The sequence below is a fragment of the Poeciliopsis prolifica genome, unplaced genomic scaffold, assembly GCF_027474105.1.
Source record: "Poeciliopsis prolifica strain line A6 unplaced genomic scaffold, Auburn_PproV2 SCAFFOLD025, whole genome shotgun sequence".
Taxonomy (NCBI): domain Eukaryota; kingdom Metazoa; phylum Chordata; class Actinopteri; order Cyprinodontiformes; family Poeciliidae; genus Poeciliopsis; species Poeciliopsis prolifica.
This window is the reverse complement of record NW_026562400.1, coordinates 1,933,156-1,960,878: the sequence shown is the minus strand read 5'-3', so window position 1 is coordinate 1,960,878 and position 27,723 is coordinate 1,933,156. Positions and strand designations below refer to the sequence as shown.

Genomic DNA, 27,723 nt, shown 5'->3' with positions numbered 1-27,723 from the left:
CTTTCATTTTTGAATTTCCTGTGGCAGACATTTAGAGTTCATAAAAAGCAACTATTTCCATAAAGCCACAGTCTCCAAGCCCAGCTTTTGCCTCACAGATCATCCCTCACAAACTACTTAGCTCCTCCATATTAGCAGCAGTAACAATTACCAAACACCTGGTGGAACTTCATGTCTGCTGAACTTGTCGTACAAACTACGTATTAGTCTGATGCTCCTAAAACTGACTGTCAACGGCATAATGGAGAAACATTGTTGTGATGATGTGTTGAAGGTGCCGGAGCTTCTTAAAAATACCGTGGCCAATTTGAATGTGTCAAATTGCACAAGAAAATTAAGTAGTTACATACAGCACTTTTATAATAACTGACGGCAACATAGTTACTTGATTGTGCTATAAATTTGCACTATATGCCTGGAAAATATATAGTATCCCCCTTTAAAGACAAAATTCTGAGGCAGTCAAAAAATATCAGTAATTATTTGATTAAAATTATATCATTTCATCATCAAGGCAAATTATATCAGTTTTTGTGGTCATTTTCTCTCTGCTACCACTTTGAAAGGGAGGTGGAAGCAACATGTTCTTTAGCAAACAGTATCAGTCAATAGGTGCCAGATCTTCAGAAACTGAAAATCAAACATTTGGACAGATGTGATGTAGTTAAATGAAAACAAATTGATTACCATGTCCTAGATATAGAACACAAAGTTTAAAAGAAATCTTACACTGAGCATCACCTTGGTGACACCATCCCCCTCTAGGAAGAAGGGATGAATCAAAGCCTGTCAGGGGCTGCAAAAGACTTGAGACTTGAGAGGGCAATGACTCTGACATAGTGTCAGTCTGGAATTGCAATTGCTGTGTATTATGGTTGTGCAACGTGGACAGGGCGGCATGAAATAAAAAATAAAACAAACATGTCTCATATTTCAGATTCCTTCAATTTTTTCTTTTTTGTCAAGTTAAATGTTTAAATCAAACATTTTAATATTAAAAACAACCAGATGGACTACAATGAGTAGTTTTCAAATGACGTCTTACTTATTTAAAGGAAGAGCTGTTTAATCTAATTTGCATCTATTTGAAAAAGTTATTGCCCCCCTACAGCTAAAATCTGGCTGTGCTTTCCTTTATGGCTGCAATTTGTAAAATTAGACAATGAGTCTTTTTCAGCATGGATATTTCAGCATGAACAGTCTGTTTTGGGCTAAGCACAACATCTTGACATACTGGAGTGCTTTGTGTCATTGTAAAGCTGCATTACTGCATCTTACTTTAGCTTAACAAATTGTTAGCAATTCATTTGCCTTCATTTTGGTGAATCTTGTAAGAGGCTCAAAAGAGTTGTCCATCTCTTGCCAGCCCAAAGATATTACCTTGTTTTGGCATATGAGAGACAGCATCAGTGGTTTTCGCCTCACATCCTTTTTGATGATGTTGCTTTTGCCCAGTGCTATGGGCCTTTTTGTGACCTTGTCAATACATTCTTGACTTTCATTAGTACCTTTTGGTTGGCTTAGTTTTTCTTTTTTTCTTTCATAAAAAACACAGCAGTGTTTATTTTTAAATCTATGGTGGAAAAATGTATTGAACATCGATTTATTCACTTCTTGCTTATGTCAGATATTTCACAATGAGATAATAACATACATGGGAAAAACTTTATGAAAACCTTATACAATAGCAGAAAGTGTGATGGACACCGTAAGAAAAGTTACAGTACTCAATTCTGCCACATGAACTAATCAGTACATTATTGCAAGACAACGCAAAATCTATTGGGAGGTAACGCAAAATACTGGAAGAGAATGCAAAAGTTTTTCCCTAAAGGGCTCTAATAAATAGAGTCATAATTTTAAAGCTTATTATCTCTGCGTAATATTAACATTCAATGGATGATATAAAACTTTTATTCATTGTAAAATAGAACAAATCTGTAAGGGGGGAAAATACTTTTTAATGGAGTATAAAATCTTCAAAATAGTACAATAACATTAAGCTGACAAGATGGAAAAAAGCTTAAGAGGTGTAAATACTTGAGAGATTTTTAAAAACCTTTTTTGACCTTGTATTAATTGAGTTGCTGAACTATTAATAGAATAACTTACTTGTGTTTCTACGCAGCACTTAAGCTGCGGCAAACTTCGCCCAGAGAGATTGTGGTGAAAGGAAGAAACACCACCGTGTTTCTGCCCTGCCCCGTTCACTCCTTTCATGCCACCTATCGCTGGGAGAAGGACAACTGCAAAAGGAACTACCCGTGCTTGTTCTCCGGAGACTTCTGCGTACTGGGCCCGGTTGTTAACACTCCCTTGAAGGAAGGTGTCTTCCGTTGCATGGCCACTGAGGACGGATTCAAGGTGGAAGTTGTTTCCTTCAGGCTGGTGAATGATGGCAGGCTCATATCTGCTTCATTTGCCTCCACCTTGGGCCTTTCAGCCCTGCTTGCTGTGTTGACCTTATGGCTTCATTAACTATAGCTAATACTGATGCTATCTTCTCTTTTGTAGTGGCTCCAACTGACAGGATAAACAAGGAGCCATTGTGGGAGTTAGGTTCGCATTGCACCGGCACTCATGGTTGAGTTGTGCACTGACAACTGAACCTTATTTTTTATTTAGGTTTTTATCAAGAACATATTATTTAAAAAAAAAAAAAACCTATCCTATCCACCTTATTTTTGAACGTGGAACTAAATGTAGGTCCAGCTTCTGGTTTTTCTGTGACCCTTTCATTTCTCCACTTTTCCTGGGCTGACTAAACAGCAGCTTAGCTAAACTAGTGAACGTTTTCGTGGGTACATTTCCTAAAATTGTTGAACAATCGAAATGTCAGGTTAGCACCCTCAAATGTTTCACAAGTGGGATGATGATATGAAGAAGTGACCTCATTTAGCATATGAGGACATTTTTAACAATTTAGTGTTGTCACTTGGTGCGGAGATGGCCAGGTGCTCCTGTGTCGCGGGTGAGAGGAAGTCCTGCAGTCATACATTGGTGATATTATGGAAGGTAGCCTAATAAATTGTCACTTCAGTGCATGCTGACTTACAAGATGTGTCTTTGTTGTAATTAGATTGCAAATCAGTTTAATTTTCTGCAAAACAAAAACCACATAAAACCATCATTTCTATCACTGCTCATTTAAATAATCATATTGCATTACCACTCTTAAGTAAAATTTTGATACGAATCTGATACGAGTAACTTCATTGAATAGAGAACAAGCATGTTTACCCAAAGATGAGGAAGACAATGAAACACACAGTTAAAATGAAAGCAAGTTTCATTTTGTTTGTAAGCTTCTTCTTCTTTTTCTTCCCATCTTACTGTTGAACTTGTGCCATTTACAGGTAGTGAATAGATAGTAAGGACAGTACTGTAAAGAGCACAGTCACGCATGTAATACACATACATACATACATACATACATACATACATACATACATACATACATACATACATACATACATACATACATACATACATACATACATACAGATCTAAATTTGTTTTGCAGTACTTTTTTGTGTATTTTCATATATTAAAATATAATATATTACATTTAAAATATATTACATTATATTGTGTTATGACCAGTTACTCAGTGTTTCAGAAGCTTTTTATCAGTATTTTTTAATTCTACCCAAGTCATTTCTTAGATCAGTACGTTTTACTTTTACTTAAATAAAAACATGTTGAAGTAGTGCTACTCTTACTTGAGTAAAATTTTTGAGAACACTACCCACCTCTGGTTAGGAAGAAAACATACATAACTAACAACTTCACATCAGCTTGAATAGCAGTTAAACATCCCTTAGCTTACCTGCTTGTGCTAACTTCTGTGAGATTTTATCTGAACTTCATTGCCTGGTGTTCTGTTGATCTTGTGTCCATAAAATGAAAAGAGCAAATCGACAGTTGCTCTCAAATTTAAAGCTTTTAACCACAGGCAAAGGGATTCCTCATCCTTTGGCAGGGGATGAAGGTCAGAGGGCACCAAACATCCACATACAGCTTTAGAAAGCAATTTGTGCTGCAGATATTTCTTTCCTTTGAACCAGTTACTCTCAAAGCCATAATGTTAAGTTAGTTATTATGAAGATGGTGAACAGTGAGTTAGCTAGCGAGCGACCGGAAGTGCCTGACCTGAAGTCGCACATAAAAAAAACACCATTCGTGTCCATATACCTGTTAAAAATAAGGTGGATATCTTGGTCAAAAATAACATATCTACAGCTGCAACTGATTGCATGAGAAAGAAACTATAAAGTACAGAACTGTGCTGAATAATAAGGTAATTCAACCATGATGTGGTGCTTTGCGAACCTTTTTTCTCTTACGAAAAAAGATTAACATATCCAGTGAGTTGGGCAAAAATACACCAATACCAGGCCAATTCTTTTAAACTTTTCTCTACATATTTTGAAAGTACCTTGATTGTGCTTATTTGTGGATATGTAAACCTTTAATAATGCTATTACATCTATTCATTCCTCTTGTTCAACTTTATTGTCTAAGCTCATTGGAACCCAAAATGTCTGGTATTAAGATTTTAAAAGCCTTAATACTTTTGGGACATGGACTCCTAAGCACAATTTTGCAGCTGAGGCTGAAAACTGCAGACTCAGTTGGATTTGGAGAAATGTTCAGTGCAGCTCAGTCTAACAATGTGGCTGGGAGGAAGTGACAGCTTTTAGATGGAAAGTAGGCGGATGGGCCTCGAACATCACTGTGTCTCAGCACTTCCTCCTCAGACTGGGCAGTTTCTGGCAATGTAACAGCAGATGGTTTCAAATATAACTTCGCCTTGTTCACAGCTTCGTGCATTGTTCTTTTCCTTTCATCATGCCATCGTCTCTCATTTATCCTGTCCTCATAATCTGTGGTATTCAATTAAATATCATTCTTATTTATAGTTAGGTCCACAGATAATGATCTTTTTAAGTAGATGATGGCATGTTACCACAATCCCTTAATGTGCGTCAAAATTGGGAAATTAGAAGAGATAGTTCCTGGTCAAAGAGGAGCAGTTTTCTTTTAAATGATTTTTTTTTCTTTATACAAGACCAGTGGCGGTTTTTGATATGGGTGAAATTGCTCTTTGCCCAGGTTGCCCTTTTGTCACGAGGAAGGTTGTCCTGTTCTCTTAGTTGCACCCAGATTGAGTTTTTGCTGTGTATCTGCATGTCAATGGGGATTGTTTGCCCTCCTATGTTGTGCACAGTTTAAGCACTGTGAGTAAACATGGCAATGTACCACAACCAGTTGATGATGTTCAGCTCCAAACTAAAGGGCTATATTGCTGTTTTTTCCTAATAACAGCTTTGTTGTCTCGTTCAAATCAGTTTTTACCTACTGATATTTAAAAAAATACTAACATAAGTACAGAGTGTTGAAAAGACTGACTTAATTGGTGAAACTTTACTTTTAAACAATAAAATATAGCAAAAAATGTAGGATTCATAGCTTTTTCAAAATCATAGTGAAATTCTGTTCCTGTGTCATGCAACATTTATGCAAAAACCGCCACTGTACCAGACAATGCCTAAAGTTGTGAGCACGATGTTATGCTGTAATTATTTCAGTAAAGATGCTTGGATAAACACAGAAACAGTTGAAACTAAGTGAAACCAAGTATTTCACGTACATTTTATATTTTTCCAGGAGAAAAAAAAAGGCTTACCTACTGACAATGTGTTTTGAATTTTCTTTTTCTCTGCAAATGCTGATTTCTACCATTGCTGCCTACATTTTTAAGCATTTGTTTTGATAATTTATCGATTTGAATGTGACACCTAACCACAGCAGCTGTATTTTTATATATTGATTTTAAATCTCTGAAACAAAAGGCTTCAATAATTCAAAGATAATTTCCTGGTCTGGTAATTTAAGACCATTTACTTTAATTGAGTGTAAGAAGTTCACAGTTGTGCTTACCAGGCCATCACAGATGTACAGGAGTATTTTTAATCGGTTTAAATCCAATCACTGCAGCATCGTATGTAATTTAATTTAATTTAATTTAATTTAATTTAATTTAATTTTTATGATTGTGGAAAAAAATTATGAAAGAGATGTATTGGAGTATATTGCTATTAAATACTAAAACATACTATTAATCATAAACCCTAAAACATTAAACACTGTGCTAAACCTTATACATACTGATTCTCTGACTAAATAAGTATTTTTTTAATGATGAATTATGCATTGGATAAACAGGGCCTCCATTGAGGCAATGGAGTACTGTCATTCACTAAAGGTACATGAATCGATCTGCGATCTGCCTTCCACAGTGGTAGAAATGTCATTAATTGTTAATCAGACAACAGAGCTAGCCCATCATGTTTTCTATTAAAGAATTTATTTTAGGCCATTAGAGATATGGGCTGCAATCTTCTTCTCCACTGTGAAAATGCATGTGTGTGACACAGCATTGTGTTCCTCATTTAGTTGCGTCCCCAGATGTGAGCCACTGACTGTGACATAAAAGGGTAAGAAATGAGAAAGCAAGGCATCTTCAAACACTGGTCACTTGGTGCTTTTTGCTTCATTTATGTTCATTTGAAAACTCCCTCCTTCCTTACGGCAAATAACATTTTGTCTGATAAAAGCCAAGCATTACCAGAACATTGGTCTTCCTTACAGGCAAACTCACGAATGACCACTTCAGGTTTAATGGTAATCCTGTGTGTTTTTCTTTGTCAGCACCATGGTGGGAAACTCACTCTAGCTTCCAGCCAAGTGCCACTCAACATTTAAAACAGGCTGTTTTACTCCAACCTTCCACAGAGTTTTGGCAAAAAATAAACAAAAATCATGGATTTGCTCGAGGCTTTTTTACAAACAACCTCTTTATGCTGCAATTTTAACTGCTGATTGCTGTATGTGTTTATGTGATTAGATTAGAGATGCTGTTATCACAAGATGCAGAGTAAAGTGGGATATGGGGTCCAACTTGGTGATTGAGCCTGGTGGAATAAATTTTCATGTATCCCAAAACTGACTATTAACATAAGCAAAACCTACTTGAAAGTAACCACTCTCTTCTATCATTATATGTAACTGTAGTTACAGTAAAAGCCCAAACAATATATGAATGACAATATGCGGTTGATCATTTGTTTGTGGTTACATTTGGGATAACCAAGCTTTCTTTTTCTTTTTTCTTTATAGAAACAATTGAATAGGACATAGGGGCATCAAATATCCAAATATGAACTATGTTATGCCAAGCTGAAATATTCCTAAAAATTATGTCCATTGACATTTAGCTTTTCAAGGGAGGCCATGCTTCAAATGGCTTTATGGCCTTTCAAATAAACCATATGAGATTAGATAACCTCATAATAAAAGCCAATACTTTTCCTCAGTTTTACCTCATCAGTATTACCTCTCTTTGTCACCAGTGACATACCCAGTACAGCAGTATCTGCTTTTTAGTTTAGGAATCAGGATACATAGTTTGTTTGCTCACATGAATGAAAGACATTATTTGAGGGTGGAATTGATTCCCCATTTTTATTCACCCAGAATATTTTTAGTACTTGTTTAAAGAGCCCTTCCTGGTAGGTTTAGAATATAAAGAATTTCCTGAACTTGGTGTCATCAATCAACCTAAGAAGATCATTTGAGTCATTCCTTCGATACGGATTTTGGCAGTTGCTACATTCAGATGACTTTATCACTTTTCTGGCATCTGTATTTGTCAGCCAGTTGGTTAAATGCTATTCTCCTTCAAAGCAGGCTTTTGATTTTTAATAAGGGCAGAATTGTGGTGGAACCCGTTATCTGTTGTAAATTAATCAGTCTTGTAGGCAGGTTGCTTTTTTGTTTGCTGTGGGGCTTTTGAGTGTCAAGTACTGTACATGATGTGTGCCCATGATTCTGTCTTGGTAGATTTACTTTTAATAGCAATGTGCCAAACTCTACTATATGAAAAAGAGATTTATACTGTCCTGGTGCCATCCCATTCTAATACCACTTCATGACATGTATTTTTAAATAACAGATATCTATAGTGCAATAGATATTCATGTAACAAATTCATATTGACATGTGTTTCCCTGAACATGTGCAGTGAAAATTAATAAAATTATAAGTAAAATGAAAATGATTTCTTATTTGTTTATTTTGGACTTTTTCCACACTTTGGGGCATTTGCAAGAATACAAGGTTTAAATGCTTTTTATGTGAACTTCTGCCTTGCATAGACTTTATTTGCCTACCAGGTTACATAAATGCATAATTCTGTAAATGCAAACCAATACATTTGTACTGATGATTGCTTCAAGCCAAATCTATGAACCAAAAGCCCATTTCTAACAGTAAAGATTTGGCATGTCTACACATGCCAAAATGCAAAATGGTGGAGGGAACTGATTGGACAAGCAGGTTGCACCATCTGCTGGTCAAAGATTGATGTCCTGATAAGACTTGCAAAATCTTGCTTGAGATATGTTTGGAATATGCTTAATCACAAAATCAAATTTTTGGAATCTTTATTTTTAATTATTCTATCCACCATTAAGCACAAACATGTTATGCTTAATTCAGGCCAGGGATTGGCCTGAATTTAGGGATTGAGATTATGTTTTTTAGACTATACTTATTGTCTTTATTCTTATTTTCCCCTGATTGTTCAACTGTTTACATGTAACTTTTTGCACCGATATTTAAATGTACAACTTTTGTCTCTCTTTGCATACATCTCAAAATGGATTCTGACACAGTAGAAAAAAGAACCTCAATCCTTTATGAGCTTTAATTACCTCCATAGATTTTTTAAGAAGAATCACATCCAAAAAGCAGCTTTGTCTCTCTTTTACTGTGCGTCACTCCTTTGTTGTCTTAGAGAAGGTTTGGGTTATTGCCATACTGAGAACCCTAAAATGACTCATCATCAGTGTTCTGACTAACAAAAAAGGTTGTTGTTCAGGATTTTATGGTAAAAAAAAAACCCTGCCCTGTCATTGACAACCCAATAAAGTAAAGTCGTTTACCGTGGCCAGAAAAATGTCTCCCCCTGAATGTCTTCTATAACTTCTGACCGGCTATCTTACCCCAGCCTTGCAGATATATAACCTTTTCACATTGTCATTTGACAGCTCTCTATGGCATTTTCTTACTTGCTGTCAAGGTAAATGGGGAGAAACAAACATCTAGTAATATGAGGAGTCTGAAAACAGTATTGATTACTGTTAGTGTTGACAAAGTGCTTAAATTAGCAAGTCAAATACTACTTTCACTAAAGGACATGCAAAATTGAAAAGCATTTTTTTTTTCCATTTCAATATTACTGTTTATAAAATTTAACTTGGAGCAATTTCTAAGGTAGAAAATGTTCAAAATTAATTTAATGTTCTAAACAATTTTATCGGTAAAAGTAGTAGACTTCCAGAAAAAAAAAAAATCTAAAACTTTTTCTTTTAAGCATGAGTCATTTTTCCAAAATTAACAGTGGAGGAGGAGAACCTTTGACTAAGTTTGAATAATCAGAGAAGTCAGAGCAGAATGAGAGTCCTCTCAAACTGTCATCATGAATGGATGCACGCTTGGAAGCAGTCTGGTTTCTAGTAAAAATTCTGCAGCCAAATGAGTCACAACATATGAAAAGTGATAAATGATGACTCAGCAGAGACCAATGACATTGTAAAAATAGCACATATTCCAAAAGCCACAAGATGAAGCTTAAAAAAAAAACAATGACAAGTTGTGCAAAGGTTGTTTTTAGTCATACAAGCAGCAATATGACTCCAGTGGACTTGAGTCAGCCATCTATTTCTCTCTGCTGACCGAAATATTAGAGAAACACTTGCTCGGACTTTCATAACATTTTTCAACTTCTCCAGTTGTTAAAAGAAGTTAGAAATTGGTAATCTTCCTTCCTATTTGACAATCCCCGGAAGGCAAAGGTTTTCACAATCAGATTCAGTCATTTAACTGAAAAGTGCTTGAGAAGTTGTCAAAAATAAGGAACGTGAAGTTGGATGTGTCTGAAAAAATTTTCCTTCTTCAACATGCACATCATAACATTACCCACACATGAAGATGATAGTATTGTGTACGTCGAACACGCCACCTGATGTTTGCCAATATGTCATTTTAAGACCTCCATTATGCTAACAGTGAGCGGTATCAGCCTGTAGCAATTTAAAGCTGTAAGATTATTCTTTTTTTAATAAAGCATTAGGACTCTCAACAGGTATAAGCTCAGGCTGAAAATGTGCTGTAAAACTTCACATAACTGGGTTTATTGACTGGTTCAACCTTCCTAAGCTATTAAATCCCTGTCTGCAGCTGAGGATCACTGGGCCGGAGTCGTGATTGGTCCGGAGATGGTCAGGTGAGATCGAGGCTGCAGGAGTTCACATTACAATGTTTACAATAGCTTCTTTCCTATAATCATTAGTTAGTCTTGTCTAAAACCTGTTTTTTTTTGTTGTTGTTGTTTGTTGTTTTTGTGATTAATATTCAGGGCCTTTCCAGGTGATGTAGCTGAAACAGAAATGTTACTTTTGGGCCTGTTAGGAGGGCTGAGAATCTTAATGATCTTGAAGTTCTGAGAGATTCAGAGACTGGTTATATTCAGTTATTAGACTTCATAATTTTACATGCACACAGAGGATCTGTAGCTCATTAAATGAGAGTCAGACTTTAAGCAAGTCAACTTTAAAACTTCATAGTGGATTATCCAAATGCAGCCGCTTTCCCTCTGACTTTTATTTCCTTCCTGCAATATTTAAATTCCTGGAGCCTTTACCCCAATTCGATAGCAGAGACAGATTTACTGTAAAAGCAAAGGAAGTTGAAAATTTTCCCATAGTCTCAGCCAATCTTAGGATAAAAACACTCTTACACCAGATCGATGAGCAGAACTGTTCTTAGCAATTTAAAGAGATGCAAAGTCTGTTTCATTTTGAAGTTAGATTGTGCAGGTTTTGTAGTACAAGGTTGCTCATTTTACCTTTAAAGGACTGAAAGAATAAACAAACATAATCTGGAACTGTGCCAAACACCACAGTACGGAGATCATCCTTTAGCCCAGGTTTCTCAACACATTTCTAAGTGTTGAGAAAAAGTCATGATAGAACGTAACAGCTGCCTTTACTTTTTGCCAGATGAAGTTCACTCTTAGAATCTGGAACAGTGGGAAGGAAGAAAAACAGTTCCTCCACTGGTACTTCCTACATTCTTGAGCAAGTCGCACACAGACTGAAATGGAAAAAAGACAGGCAGTGGGAGGGGGTGTGAGAAGGAGACATAAAAATTAAGTAAGCTGACAGAACAGAGCAGCTCCAGGCTAGCTCTTCCAGAGTGGAGTCACAAATAACCCAGCACTTTATGACAACACAGGTTAAAAACTGAAGAGAAGAGTCAGACTACCTGGTAAGTAGTATCTGATTTAGTTTGTTTGCATGGTTTAGAGAATCAATCTTAAAGTCTTAGAAAGTATCCCACAGCTAAGACAGATTTCATGCTAATGACGTTGATTTTTCTGCTTAGGGTGTCTTGCCTGTTATCATAACAAACAGAGAGATGTGAGACACTTTCTGAAGCGGAAGTTTACTACAAGGTAGATTTGTAATAGCACTGTAATACTCTATCTGAGCATGTTTTGTCAAAGCAGTGCATTGCTGCATGAAAATGCTTCCAAGAGTGTGCTGATCAAATCAAACTGAAGATTAAGTTTATTAATAGTTGGGGTCTAACCCTTGAGTGCTGACTCAAAAGAACTCAAAAACATGCGCTGACGTTGGATTGGCAACACACTTTGCATTTTTTCCTCCTAATCATTTATTTTCCACTGCTTCCTTTCAAAATGTAACATGCCCATATGATAACCAGCCATACATAAAAATCATTGATGTAATAGCTTTAATTAAATCATCTTTGACTATGTGATGATTTACAGGATTCTAAACTTCATAGCAACAGAATTCAATTTTTGTGTAACTTATGATCTGCTGAAAAATTGTGTAAGCATAAAAATAACAAAGCACAAATTCAATTAAACTTCGTTTGTGTTTAATTAAAATTATATTTACAGATAATAGGTACAATAATTTGTTGTGACCATATTCATCTGTTAATAGAAGTTATCACAGGTTCAGCTACCGGACATGTTACTTGCAATGGATCAGCTGGAAGTAATGTACAGCTACATGTGACAGAGCAGATGGTGATCAATTTATTGATTACATATTTGACTGTTAGTGTGTTCTGTTAGATTACAGTGTCACTTAGCTGCACTGACCCGCTTACAAGCATTATGGTCGATAAAACACTTCTTCACCTTTTATGGGCAGCTCATCTTGAGTAACTTGGGGTTACAGACTATGTTGCTCAATATTGCCTCAATCTTGCCAACAGAAGAGGTTTGCCTTTTTCACTTCTTCCATCCAAATCTGTTCTGCCCAGTCAAGAAAGACTGCAGATATTTATTTTTATGAAGACATGCTACTGATGACCTTTTTGGAGAAAAAACATTTTGGCTGATTGGATGCCTAATTCCTTGATAGGTGCATTTGGCACAAAGTTGGTACAAAGCATAAACCACCCAATAGAAACCAAAACCGAAAAATTCACAATATAAGGAAAAGTCAGAAAGACAAACACTTACTTTGATTTCACATTTGGGTACTGCTGAAAGATAGGCATTCTTTCTAAATGCTATTTCAAAAGCCAGCAAAAAAAAATGTCTAACATCCCATCACTTTAAATCCTTATCAGGGGACATTTATACTTCCTACATAATGTCAACAAAGTTTTAATTCATTCTAGCTAAAAATATTCTATTTTTTTTTCTACACCTCTATCTATAAATGTAGGTATAGATTTAATTTGGTAGGGGAAACTGGGCAGAGAGTACGCAGAATTATATAGATGTTTGACACAGAGATAAATAATAAAAGGTGACTTTATTGAGAGAACAAGGGTGATTTTATTGCACCACTCTGAAGTTTACTGGAAATGAAACTCAAACTTCCATGTTTGCTTAGACCAGAATCATTTCAATTCCAAGGCAGTTGCCTTAATAGGTTGAAAAAAAATTTAAACTGTTTTGTTTAGCCCTTTGCTCAGTCATTGGTTCATACATCCTGAGTTTACTCAGTGATTCATTGTTCATTGTTCAGCAACTTGTTAACACAAACACCATATCCCAAATACAATGGCCCATGATGAGTCAAATGAAATGGGAACTTTTTGTTTATTTTTATGGGGTGTAAACTTGAGTTTTATATTTTAACTTCACTTTTATTAGCTGTTTGAGTTTCCTAAATTTTTGCTGGGTAAGACTTTAAAAAACTGTCCAGAAACAAACCCTAAAATGTTGGCAGACATTTGTTCAGGGGGATTTTCCGCTGTCAAAATAGAATGAGCACAGGTGCAACAAATTGAACTGGCAATTTTCATTAAATCACTACTATCAGGCAGAACAATGAGCCAGACTGTGCAACTGCAGAACTCTGGCAGCTAAAGACAGAAATGGTATTAAGAGGTCTAGATATAGTTACCCCAATTTCACAAATTAATTGGTGTAATGAAAATTGATGACAAAATGTTACCTGAGAAGAGCTGCCATTTTGCCATAGCAACAATGAAGCAGTGAAACATTATATTTTGGAACAAAGCTGCTTTGGCTTATTGCACACAGTGATACTTTTCAAAAAGAGGCAATGAAACTTTAAACTATTTTCTGGCATACCAGACACTAAGTCTGCAATGTAAACTAGAGACATACACAGAATCTTGCAAAAGTTACCACATCACTTGTTTTTTTTACACTTTTTTCATTTACCCCTATAAAATCTGATAATCTTAAATGAAATGCAGTGCAGCTGACTGCTTTAAGAAGTCACTTTGATGATGACTTTATTGGAAAGAGAGTTCAGTTTATTTTCTGAAAATAAAATATAAAGACATAGCCTAAATCCATCCGAGAATCAACCAAGAGATCAATAGAAAGTAACCGAGCTGCAGACATTCATTGGTTAGGATGGAAAATATGTTGACAGGATAACTGCTAGCCATGCACACAGCAAACCTGGCTTTTGTTAAAAGAATAGCAAGATTAACGCTGTTGCTATGAGAAAGCAATAAGAAGTTGTATAACATTTGGCACAAACCATGCTGGGGACAACAAGCATGTGAAAGAAGATTCTCTGGCAACATGAAACTAAAATTTGGTGGAAAACTAACACTGGATATCACTCTGAGCATACTTATTCCGTAATCTGAAGGTGAAAGTCTAGCAATGAGAAGATGCTTTGCTACAGTACATCTGCAGACACCCATAAGAGTTGATAGAAGGATAGATAAACTGAATTCTGAAATAAATCCTGTTAAATATTTAAAAAGATTTGTAAATGGGTCAGAGGTTCAGAGTCAAGTAAGACATCAATGCCAAACAGAAAACCAGAACTGTAATTGAATGAGTCAATTAAAAGCTTATTTTGGTGTTAAAATGTCCGTGTAAAAATCTGTTTCATTAATCAACTTGATATGGAAGGAAGAACTTCAGCACATAAACATTTTGAGCTGTACAGGATGAACATCATTACCTGAAAGCTCAGTTTTCCAGTGTCTACCGGTGCAATGTAAGCGCAGCTGTGTTTGTGGATAGCATGTAAACACAGAACTTCAAGAAACCAGGATTCAGAACATCAGTGACATAAGTCTTCAGCCTTATTAAAGCTGGTCTGGCGCCATAATAGTGCAAAAACATGTCAACCCAAAAACTGTTTGCCACTGGCTTTTGACAACTAGATAACTGATGCATTAACAGAGATCTGGACTCTTTTAAGAATTCTTGAGAAATTCATCATTCTCATGTTAGATATATAAGAGTTTAATCATTGAAGCTTTTGTTTTTTATTCTTGCATAACCAGCAAATCCGTCGCTGGCATAACTATTTCAAATCTTAGACTTTATCCTCAGTGTAGTTTCAGAGTACTGTGTTTTATTTTAAAGTTTGGTTTATGCTGCTACAGGATTTGGTACTAAAATTTTCTCAAGCCACTCACTGGCACTTTATTAGGTACACACTGCCAGGTGGTCAATACGGGGTCAGAAACATTTCTGAGAATTTGTTCCACACTGACACGATGGCATCACATGTCAGTTGCACATTTGTCAACTCTACATCTATGATAAAATTCACTAATTAAGTTAACAAATATCAGATGTACCTAAAACAACAGCAGTGCAATAAAATGCAAATCAGATATTTAAAATTGTGCAATGTGATTTTCTCTCACAATTGATGATCTGTTATATGAAATGTTCATTCACCCTGTACATGTTAATTATTTTAATAAAAGGAAATAAAAAAACACTTGTACCAACATTCCCCTCACTCAATTCCTTAAGCTACTGGTTGAGTACATTTGCTCCAACAATTTATCCAAACTGTTTGCATTTGGACCAAACACTCAGCTCTGCTTGTCTCAAGTTTATAAATGCTAATGATTTTGGATGGAGGATGCAGAAAATATTTTTTTCAATAAAACAAAAAGTCCTGAGGTAATATTTTCTACATTAAGTTTTCAAGTTATCTTTGTGTATTCTTGGGTATTTTCTCCAGTAATCCATATTAAATTAAGGAACTTTTAAATTTTTTGAAAGGAACCTTAAATATAATTTTCCTGAAATCTTATAGCAATACTAACAAAAATAATACTTAGAAAAAGAAAGAAAGTCCTGTTTCAGTCTGGTAACCTGTCTAAAGTGTAACTTGCCTCTCGCCCAGTGACCCACACAGATAGGGACCAGGCCTTCTTTGACCTCACAAGGATTATATGGGTGTAGAAATGGCTTAATGAATGTTTCCCCTTTCATCAGCCAATCAAACTTCTATGTTATCGCCTTCTATTTAAGATGGATAAAGTTGTTCCGGGTCACTGGCAGTGTTACTCAACAAACTTATAAACATGACGTTCTCATCGCTATTTTTCAGTTCTCATCTCTATAAAAAAAGCTAATACATCTATTTGTCTCATGGAGTTTCCCTGTTATTCTGCTAGATAAGTTTGAAAATGAGAAAAACTGAACTTGGAAAAAAAATATCTTAATACAATCACATATGTTTTCTATGTTCATCACTATATAACTATATCTGCAACACCTGACCTATTTTAAACCTGAAATAAAGAGATATCTACTGCAGCATTCCTTTGCACATTCCTTTCGCAGATAGGCTTTGTTACGACCTGTCTAAGGGTGGCCAGATTACAACATGAAGGATCCAAAAATCCATAAAGCAGACCCAGACAAAAATAAATGTCGTGTCAGGTTAATGTCTAACCACTTGCAGAGCAAATCTTTTCCAAGAATTTTTTTTTTTTTTTTTTTTTATCATACCTAGAACTAAAACCATTGAGTTAAAAACTGAATACAACAGGAACAGAAAACATATTTGCCTTGAAACTGTTTGGCTTCTTATTTAGTGCAGTAAGCCAGTTAAGAGCACTGATGCCTTGTAGCAAGAAGGTCCTGGGTTCGATTTCTGCACAGAGTTTGCATGTTCTCGCTGTGCATGCGTGGGTTCTCTCCGGGTACCTCCCGCAATCCAAAAACATGACTGTTAGGTTAATTGGTCTCCTTAAATTCTCCCTGGGTGTGAGTGTGTGTGTGCATGGTTGTTTGTTCTGTCTGCCTCTGTGTTTCCCTGCGACAGACTGGCGACCTGTCCAGGGTGTTACCCGCTTTTCCCCTGGAACGTTAGCTGGAGAGAGCACCAGCACCTTCCGACCCCACTAGGGACAGGGGTGTACTTGTCTCAAGTTTCAAAATGCTAATGATTTTGGATGGAGGATGCAGAAAATATTTTTTTTCACAAAAACAAAAAGTCCTGAGGTAATATTTTCTATATTTTATATAAAAAAAAAAAAAAAAAAAAATCCCTTCTCACCCACCGCGGGTGGTTCTTATCATATATATATATATATATATATATATATATATATATATATATATATATATATATATATATATATATATATATATATATATATATATTCCCTTCTCACCCACCGCGGGTGGTTCTTATCATATATATATATATATATATATATATATATATATATATATATATATATATATATATATATATATATATATATATATATATATATATATATATATATATAAAAATTCCCTTCTCACCCACCGCGGGTGGTTCTTATCCTCTGAGCTCGGGTCCTCTACCAGAGGCCTGGGAGCTTGAGGGTCTGCAGTATCTTGGCTGTGCCAAGGACTGCACATTTCTGGACTGAGATGTCTGATGTTGTTCCTGGGATCTGTTGTAGCCACTGCTCCAGTTTGGGGGTTACTGCCCCGAGGGCCCCGATGACCACAGGCACCACTGTGGTCTTCAATTTCCAGGCCCTCTCCAGTTCTTCCCTGAGGCCCTGGTATTTCTCCAGTTTCTCGTTCTCCTTTTTCTTGATGTTGCAATCACTTGGTATTGCTACATCTACCACAACGGCTTTCCTCTGTTGTTTATCCACTACGACAATGTCTGGTTGGTTCGCCATTACTATTCTGTCTGTCTGGATCTGGAAGTCCCACAGGATCTTAGCTCTGGCATTCTCCACCACCTTTGGGGGTGTTTCCCACTTTGATCTTGGGGTTTCCAGTCCATATTTTGCACAGATGTTTCTGTATATATATATAAAATTTAGAGGAATTTACATTATTTTTTATTTTTTAAATGCTTGGGTATAAGTAATATCTACAATTTGCTCAACATTCCACAATATTTTTGGATTTTTCAATCATATTTTAGTGGACTCTTTATTGGAGTTACTAGTTTATCATATTTCTGTGTCTCTGTGTGGTCCAGCCAACAAAATGACTCACATTTTGATTATGGTTCCAGTTCTAGTCTACAACAACCCCATCCAGGCAGAAGTGTTTATTCAAGCTGTGTCAATCCTGGACCCAATAAAATGAGCACTGTTTGTTCAGGAGGTCATCACAAAGCTTTAGCTTTGTGATGACAAGTTCAATAATGTTCAATAATGTTCAAGTTCAAGAAAAAGGAGAACGAGAAACTGGAGAAATACCAGGGCCTCAGGGAAGAACTGGAGAGGGCCTGGAAATTGAAGACCACAGTGGTGCCTGTGGTCATCGGGGCCCTCGGGGCAGTAAAGAAAAACACCGAGGTGATAAAACAATTATTTAGTATCTCAGTGTCAGTACAGGTTTAGAACAGGATTAATTAAAAGTGAAAGCAATTGCATTCTTTGGTGATTTAAAGCATGTTTTAATTTTCTTTTTCAGATCTGTAACCATGATTGGTGAGTTGATCAGTGTCGGTGTTCTCCTTCTTGGAGCTGTGTCATCTCAATTTTCACCAGATCCATCTTCACCTTCCACATTGATCTCTGATGAACGACTATGTCGGATTTACAACTTTGGTCTGTCAGCAGACTGTCAAGGAAGACAGCTAGATTTTGTTCCATGGAGACAACTTCCAGTTACACTTGAAAGCATTGACCTCTCTTATAATGGGCTTCATGTTATCAGTGCAGCTGACTTCCAGAACTTCCCTCAGCTTCGCAACCTTCTGCTGCAGTACAACAACATTTCACACATTGCCAATGAGGCTTTTAAAAATAACCCATTACTGGAGTATCTCAATATTTTTAATAACTCATTACAGGAAATTCCTGCTTCACCTCTGACATCCCTCCCCAATCTGAAGGAGCTCTTCATGTCAAATAACCTTTATAGACATGCAACTTTAGCGGACAGTTTCTCTAAATTAGTCAGACTAAAAGTTCTGTCCTTGGGTGGCCCTTTGGTGTTGGGACTAAAAAAAAAAGATTTTCAGCCCCTGGAAAACATTCAGTTACAAAGTTTTGCCATCAAGTGCTCATCTAATTTAAGTTACTATGAGCCAGGAAGCTTAGCAGTCATCCACACAAAACAGATGGGCTTTGACATGGCGATCGATCAACGACCGGATGCTCTCCATCATATGCTACGTGATCTCGCCAACAAAACACTCAGTGCCATTCAATTCCGCAACCTGTTTGAATTCACATACTACAAGGGTGATGAAGACATTTTTCTGAACTTAAAAGACATTAGAGCATTTCAGCTCATCTTTCACAGAGGCAAGTTCAATGAAAATCTCCTGAAGATGGCATTATTGAACTTACAAGTGACTCCCATCAAACGGCTTAGACTTCAGTACATTGACTTTGCTCGTTCACCAACATTTGTCGACAGCGGAGCAGGTTCTAGCATAACCAAGCTGAGTCTGGATAACTTGGATCTTTGGTAAGTGTTTTCAAATACTATGTACAGATGTAATGTTAAAAAATTTTGGAAAATCTAAAACTAAGTTGGCAATATGAAGTGTTTTTTGATATATTGACTAAAACTAGTCAATATAATCTTTTGCTGACAGTCAAAAGCCCAACCTTTCATATCATCGCTGACATCTTCTTTACTATCATGGAGAAGTAAAAACTGTAGCCACATTAGTTACCAAAACATTTGCCCAATTGAATCACAAGCCCTAGCAAATTGTAATAAACTCAAACAGAAGACATTTTATGAAGATGTTACATAAGCACTAATACCTGAAGAAGCAAAATGGTTGGAGCATAATGAACTGAGTTTTCTTTTTTCAGAGAATGACAAAATGCTGGGATGCACAAATGCACACCACCGTACAAATTTCTTCTTCTTTGAGTTGGTCTATCATATAAAATGACATTAAAATACATATTTACATTCTTGTTCTTGATGTTGCAAAATTTGAGTTAGCTCAAGGGTGATGAATCTGTAGAAGGTACTAATAAAATTCTAAGTAAATCTGAATTTTTTACAGGTATATCAGCAATCCTGATGTGCTGCGATTTGACTGGCGCTTCACCTGGTTCAAGAGAATAAAGCAGCTCTCTATTCAGTATGTGTATTTCAACAGTGTGCCTTGTGACTCCTGGGCTGAGATGGAAGGTGTGGAGCTATTAGATGTTTCAAACAATCGATTGAATAATGATGTTCTCTACAACAAGCGGTGCAATTACAAAGGTTCCATGCCAAATCTTCTCACCTTCAACCTAAGCACCAATGAGTTGACCAGTCTAGGAGACCTATCATCTCTGACAAAGATGTTCAGGAAGCTGCAGGTACTGGATCTCAGCAACAACAAACTGGGAACTGCAAAAGAAAGTCGACACTGTGTTTGGACACAAAATATAACTCGTTTCATTGCACACCACAACTACTTTTCAAGCGAAGTATTTCATTGTCTTCCTACCACTGTTTCTTACTTGGATCTGTCCGACTGCAACATGGACCAGCTGGACTTGACCTACTTTAAGAAAGCCATAAACCTAAAAATTCTGTTACTGAGTGGGAATAAAATTAAGTTCATCCCATCTAAGTGGGAGTCCCCATCTCTTCAGTTTTTAGCTTTGGATGGAAATTCTTTTGGACTGATAAGTAAGGCATCCTTTCAACATATGCCTCAACTGTCTCAGCTCAGGGCAGGAAACAATCCTTACCATTGCACTTGTGAGCTTCACGCTTTTGTCCAGGAAACCATTGCAATTGGAAAGGTTAATCTCACTGACTGGCCATTGAATTACAGATGCTATCACCCAGAATCATTCCTCAATACCTCAATATCCAAATATTTTCCTGGTCAAGTAGCGTGTGACATCAGACTTGTTATCATCATTTCTGTTGCAACCACTGCCATTGTGATCTTGATATTTGTTCTTATTTGCTATATTTTTGACCTCCCCTGGTACACTAAAGCCACGTATCAGATCATACAAGCCAAATACAGAGCACACAAGGAAAATCTAGCAGGGGAGATTGGGAACTTCAACTACCATGCCTTCATATCCTACAGCCACTCAGATGCTGACTGGGTGAGGGACCAACTCTTACCCTGTTTGGAGAACAACAAGAACCCCTATCGTCTATGTATTCATGAACGGGACTTTATGCCAGGAAAATGGATCATTGACAACATAATTGAGAACATTGAAAGCAGTCGAAAGGTAAGAGAAAGTACGTTTGATTTCAGTTAAGAACAGTAAAGGAAAAAACAAAAACCCGTATCTGCTTCTTGATAGCTTTGCAAGAAAACAAAGTGACCAGGCAGATTTGTTCTTAGCAAAAATGCTTTGAATCAAGGAATGTGAAAATAATGTAGCAATATTACAAGCTAGTTTATTTTCTCATATTTTTAAAATTTTACTTCTTAAAATTATTGTTTCAGCCCTTCACAGTTTCAGACGTCAGGTAGTCAAAATCACATTTCATGAAATGGCAATGATTAGAGTTCAGTGTCCTGCACCAGCTAGATGTTTCTGAAAAAACACACATACACACACAAAAATACTCCCAAAAAAACTGGCAACCAATTGGTTCGTTACCAACTGGCAACACTTATTTTAAGATGATGCCAGAGAAAGTACTGGAGTGTCCACAGGACCACAGTGCTGTTCTTCTCTCCCCCTGTGACTGCATACTGCTGATAAGTTGGCTGAATGAAGGCTTCTACAAATACATCATTCAATCAGAACACATGTAAACAGAGTAATTTGTAATTATGTTCAGTCAAAAAAGAAATTGTCACAAATACTACAGAAACTAAAGAAGTATTAGCTATCACTCATATTAAGGTGACTATGTTTAAAAGTTACAGTTGGAAAAATGTAATCTTTATGCTTGTTCAGAGGCTTTCTCAGAGCTATCCAAGCACTTAGCCTATGTTGCATTTTATTTATATTCAGATTTGTCAAATTTCAAGTCAGAAAAAACAAATATCTTAGGCCAAGAAGTCAGAACATGTATTTTTATTTGCTACATTATTTTTGTAGGTTTCTTAAACCACATTTATTTTAACCAAAAGTTTATTACATTTAATGTTGTCTTTTCCAGGTTATTTTTGTCCTTTCCCGGCACTTTGTGAACAGTGAATGGTGCAACTACGAGCTGTACTTTGCTCAGCAGAGAGCAATGGGAAAGACCTTCAGTGATGTCATTCTAGTGGTGAAGGAACCCATTGATCCAAGTTCCTTGCCCAGCAAATATTGCAAGCTCAAAAAGATGCTGAGTACCAAAACATACCTTGAGTGGCCCCAGCAGGTCAACCAGCAGCCATTTTTCTGGGCACAGCTGAGGAGTGTTTTGGGTAAACCTACAATGACTCGTGAGGGGACTAACAGCATCAGGAGTAGAGACTCATCTGGACGATTCTCAGGAGCTTATTAAAACTCTTGAGAGTTTGGGCCCATTGTTGAAGAAAGGACATCAGGACTAGACAAACCTCTTGAACTCAACAAAAAAGAAATTAAAAAATTAATTATTCACAGAATTGAAATTTAACTACAAGATCAAATAAATTAAAAATATCAAAATATAATGCGGCTCACATTTCCACAATGTCTTTTTGGCAAGTACTTGTTCATCTTGATAGAAGGATGATTATATGAGTTGTTTTACAGAGAAATCGATCATCAGCCCTGTGAAACTGATTTGGATTTTGACTCACTGGCTCCCCCTTGTGGTCATTTGAACTTTTTGCTGTGACAATAAATACTGTATTTGTTTTTCATTGATTCATTTACTTGACCTCCAAATGTCACAGCAGATTCAGTAGATAGACAAATTTTGTTCCTCAGTCACAAAAATAAATTGTGATGTGTGAAAATGACAGAAATTAAAAACTTGTTATACAAACAAAAATACATCTATAATTCATGTCTAATACAAATCTTGATCAAGTCCAACTGCACAATATTTTAGAGCTCTTTCTTCTTCTGACAAGTTTTATGTAGATTTAGTTTTCCAGCAGGACTTGGCATCGACCCATACTTGGTATCAATGCTTGCTTGAATAACTATGGTACTGGTCAGCAAACTGGTCATGCCTGATAAAAACTGATGAAAGTAAGATAGATTATTCACCCTCAATAATAGACATTGGCTAAACACTGATATTAAAGCAACCTTGGCTCTCTGAAACCCATCAGCAGAGTTTTTTTTTATGGAAAAACAATAAAACACTGCAGATTTATTGAATGTACATATAGAGCATTTTCTATATGTGCATTATTAAATCAACTAAAGTATTACTACTTTAGTTATACTTGGACAATACATGACTTAAATTGAACTAAATACTTACAAAAAATATCAAGATAGATTTGTACCTTATTGTACATCTTATTCAGGTTATTTTTGTAATATAATCTGATATTTAAAACCCGTTAAAAAACAAAACGCTGTGTTTATGTTTTCATGACTTTAAAGGACATAGCAGCAGATGGAAAGCAATGAGCTCACCAGCTGTGTTTGTTTTAATCTTATTGAGGATATCAGCTCCACTTTAGCTTGGTTTTCCTGTTATAAAATGAAAATATGGAAATGTATATGAAACCTTTACACAGAGGCCAGTGATGCAAATACTGATGCAAATGCAAATGCTTAAGGGTTTGAACAGCACTCAGTATCCTTAAGGGAACACTAAAAGTCGCTTATGTTGCAAATTAAAGGAAGCCATTTGCAAAACAGGATGATGTAATGAAATGAGTCATTTCATAAATTGTTGTTGTATTTTAGTAATGCATTTTAGTAATGCATTTTAGTAATGCCTTGTGATTTAATTTAAGAGAACCCCACTACAATAATATTGGAGCATAAATCTTGTTATGAAATTAACATAACAAAACCCCAAAGGTAAAATCTCCAAAATAAACTTGTTTGTGGATTAATGTTTTCATATTAAGAAAATTGTAAACATTTAAAGCAAGGAAAAAATAACATTCAAAATAATTACTTCCCTACAAAAGAGGAAAAACTACCTCCCAGGCAAAATAAAAATAGCACTATATTATGTTGGTAATGTTAACGTTCTTGTTCTAACAATACACTTATCATACAATATACTATTTTATTACAAGTTATAAATATGTTCATGATCATTCTATACATTTATAATGTAAGAATTTCATAATTTATCACCTTGCATGGGTCTGAAAATGTCTCTTGGTTATTAGAAATATAACCCGCCTGAATGTAGTTCAGGTGGTGTAGTTTGGAGCTTCCTCTGCCCCTCCACTGCTATCTCAGTGGGATCAGACTTATTATTCCTCCTGGAAAGCACCGTCTAGCTTAACGTTCTTCTCAGTTTGCACATGGTTATCAAGTTGTTCAGCAGCAGCAACATTTCTCCTTGGCTCAACTCAAACATCAAATAGAAACAGGAAAGCTTGAAATAATTCTTGAGACCAAATCATGATCATGATCATAATTATAGAGCAGGAAGCTTGAAATCCAATCACTCGATAGTGATGTTAAGGCTGGTGCTGAACAAACCTTTGTAATACCAGATCTTGTCATATTGTGTGGTTTGTTTGTATGTTGTATCTGTGTGTTGTATCTTTGTAGCATTACACAATCGGTAAAGTCTCTCCCAAGGGCCCAGGTACCAAATGTATGGCCCACCACTTTTTATTATATGCAGTGTGTATTGTAATAACATAATAGTACATTGCACAAATGTATATTTTCATAGTAATAAAGCTTACAAATTATAATATGACGTAGTTCTATTTTTTCCTCTTCGCTGCAGCTCTGTGCCTCCTCAGTTATCTGGGTGTATTCATTGGCTGATAAAAAGTAAAAGTAGTTTGTTGGTTAGAAACTGCCTTAAATGGCCTTGCAACGCACCTGTGCAGCAGGGACTGGTGCTTCTCTGCGGAGGGAGGTGCTTATCTGATTGTGGCTTGGACAGGCAGCACCCCATATAAACTGATGAGAGGAAAACTCAGCAGCAGAAGACTCTTTGGTCAGGAACTATTTGCACCACGATTCAAGTAAGTAAAATGCCTCCTCTGTTTTTATTCTTTCTTTTCATGTGCCACTGCAACTGGAGACTGCATCAGTTCATGTTGAGGAGCTTAATTATCACCAACGCTGCACTTCATAGTTAGAAACTCTAATTTGTTCCTCGAAGCAGTCAGGAATAAATAATCACCATTATTGCAAATAACTAGCAGGAATATTGCATAATTCAGAGAAGCAGCATTTTAGCAACTTTCCACTCTGTTACCCGAGTTTGAACACACACTCACACTAGCAGTTATCCATTGTTGATTGTTCCATCATTTAAACTGAAATAAATAATAATGATGGAATTATGATCAACCAGCATGTAATTATACATATCCATATATATACAATTTTATTTATTTATTTATTTATAATCAGTTTTACTTTGCAAGTTGCCCTGCAGGGGGTCTGGGCTTTGTGTTTCTTGCTGATGGGAGGTGAGATGACCCCAGTGTCCACTTCTCGAGTGTCAGACTGCAGGGCTGATGTAAGGTTAGACAGTTAACCTATTGTGACTTTACTTGACATCAGTGACCCTCATTCAGATCCCTTAAATATACAGATGGAAGTTTGATAAAGGTGTTAATTCTGTGATATGTACTGCCTGAATGTAAACTTAATACTAGCTGCTAGAAACTGTAATGACAAAAAAGCTGCCAATACTTGCATGTGAAGGCTCATTTCTTCACCTGATTAATCAAGTCTAATATTTGCTCAATATTATTTCCCTTCTGTTATGTAGGAAACTAATTACCCACTGTGTGATAATTGGTATCTTGTCAAAATTGGCTAGAGCTGCATGTCAAGATAACTTGAAGTGAAAAGGCATTTAAGTTACTACTATACAGATACATGTCAGAGTAACTTAAGAGAAATTAAGAATATCTGGAGAATTTGTTCTTTTCGACAAGCATTGGAACACAATTGTCTACATTTGAACGGTTAAGTTGTTCAGCTACAGCCTGGAGTGCATGGATACTATAGATCACAAATTAATGCTAACAACTAACTAACTCCTTTGCAGTTGGTGCTCCATGCAGAGAATATAGCAGCATATTTCTCTATTTGTTCGTTACCCTCCTTCCTCTACCAAGATAAAAGTATTCTTAATATGTCTTCTACTTCCTAATCACAGGACTGCAAAAATGTCTTCCACTCTGCAAGGAGCCATGGAAGACCTTATCAAGGTCTTTTACCGCTACTCAGGAAACGAAGGTGACAAGTACAAGTTGAACAAGAAGGAGCTAAAGAAGATGCTCCAGGAGGAACTCTCCGAATTCCTGAATGTGGGTTTGACAAATAAAAAATAAAAATAAAACTACCAATCTGTTTTCAAAAGTGCTAAAACTTAACTTTGACACAGTCTTTTGACTTTTATTTTAACTTGGATGTTACAGTCCTAAAATAAAATGGAATCAGAACAAGCAGCTGGGTAATGAGATGTTAAATTCTCAGGAAATTTTCATTCTTGACAATGGTGGGCTGAAAGTGACACAAATTTTATTTGTATAGCCCTAATAATGTGTAACACAATCTAAGAAATTATATGTATAATTAAAACACTTTTTATTTGCAATATTGCATTCACTATGTCATTATTGAAATACACTTGATGAAGACCATCCATATGATTATGATTGGTAGACTGTATCTCTAGGCCTACATTAAAATGTATGTTAAATTAATCTAGTAATAAAAATGCGTAATTTAATCCTTTTGTTCCTCAGTAAGGAAATTCAAACTTCAAAAGTTATCAGAGTTGTAACTTCTTACAAACTAAATGATCTTGGAATGGATTTTTCTTAAGGTTTTCTGTATCTTGTGTTGAGTAAAGACTGATGACTTGTTTTATTTATTTATTTTAAGGGTTCAAATGATCCTGCAATGGTTGAGAAGATTATGACAGGCCTAGACGACAACAAAGATGGCGAAGTGGACTTCCAGGAGTTTGTGGTTTTGGTCGCTGCGCTGACTGTGGCTTGCAATGAGTTCTTCGTGGATTGTCTTAAAGAGAACAAGGGCTCAAGCTAAGCTGGAAAGTTGGTTCATTGAATATAACAGGATCTACAAATGTGGAAATGGTGTATATCCTCACAAATAATTTGCATTTACCTAATCATCATTGGTCTGCCATCTTTAATAAAACATAGTGTTTAACTTGTGTCCATGAGTCTTTTTGGATGAAAAGCAACAACTTGTAAAAACTTGGTCTGTACCTTTTTCATGCATTTCCATAGATCTGAATGGGCTTTGATCCTAATGGAAACTGTGTGCACCACCTAGTGTAAGAGAGAGAAACTCTTCTCTGCTTCTCAGTATAACACTCCTAAGAACAGTTGTTAATGGAGAAACCCTGTTGCCAAAGGTGCCTTCTATGACAGGCCCCAATTATAAAACAAGGTATGCATAACAAACCCCATATTTGTATTTAACATTTTTAAAAACTTTTAGGCTTGGTTAAACAAACCCAGTAGTTATCTTACAGTTGCATACCAAGTTAACATGTTATGCAGTAGGGCTGGTTAATGCTGTTTAACGCTTTTTAGGTTAATACAATGTATTCAACAGAAATCAAATAACTGAAATCTAGTCACATTTCTCTTTACATTTACTATTAATATGAAACACTATTTTGTTTTAAATGCAATCTATGTATTGGAGATATTTGAAAGCAGTAATCTAGTCATTTGGAAAGACTGATTTGGTGATACTATTACTAAATATTGCCATGCTAATGCTGTTACTAATAATGCCATGTTTTGATTTCTTTCCTTTTAAACATTTTTTTTTCAATTTTTTTATGCTTTGCCATAGATTTTCCATAGATTTTAACAAAGTACAAATTGC

General features: G+C 36.0%; 2 protein-coding genes across 2 annotated transcripts in view; both read left to right on the top strand.

The window, feature by feature from the left end:
• si:ch211-113g11.6 (uncharacterized protein LOC559008 homolog) overlaps nucleotides 1–3,517 on the top strand; it is a 36,587-nt gene extending 33,070 nt beyond the window's left edge. The window contains exon 14 of the mRNA XM_055047073.1: nucleotides 2,129–3,517. Coding sequence (XP_054903048.1) covers nucleotides 2,129–2,478 — 350 coding nt within the window. The 3' untranslated portion in view covers nucleotides 2,479–3,517. The remainder of the gene's footprint in view (nucleotides 1–2,128) is intronic.
• Nucleotides 3,518–11,279: 7,762 nt separating this feature from the next.
• Nucleotides 11,280–27,037, top strand: tlr18 (toll-like receptor 18). Its single transcript, XM_055047077.1, is given in 7 exon segments — nucleotides 11,280–11,394; nucleotides 18,293–19,297; nucleotides 19,854–21,036; nucleotides 24,723–24,782; nucleotides 24,784–24,860; nucleotides 26,012–26,162; nucleotides 26,743–27,037. Coding segments are annotated over 6 exon segments (2,631 nt in total). The 5' UTR covers nucleotides 11,280–11,394; nucleotides 18,293–18,302; the 3' UTR covers nucleotides 26,908–27,037.
• Nucleotides 27,038–27,723: the final 686 nt, after the last annotated feature.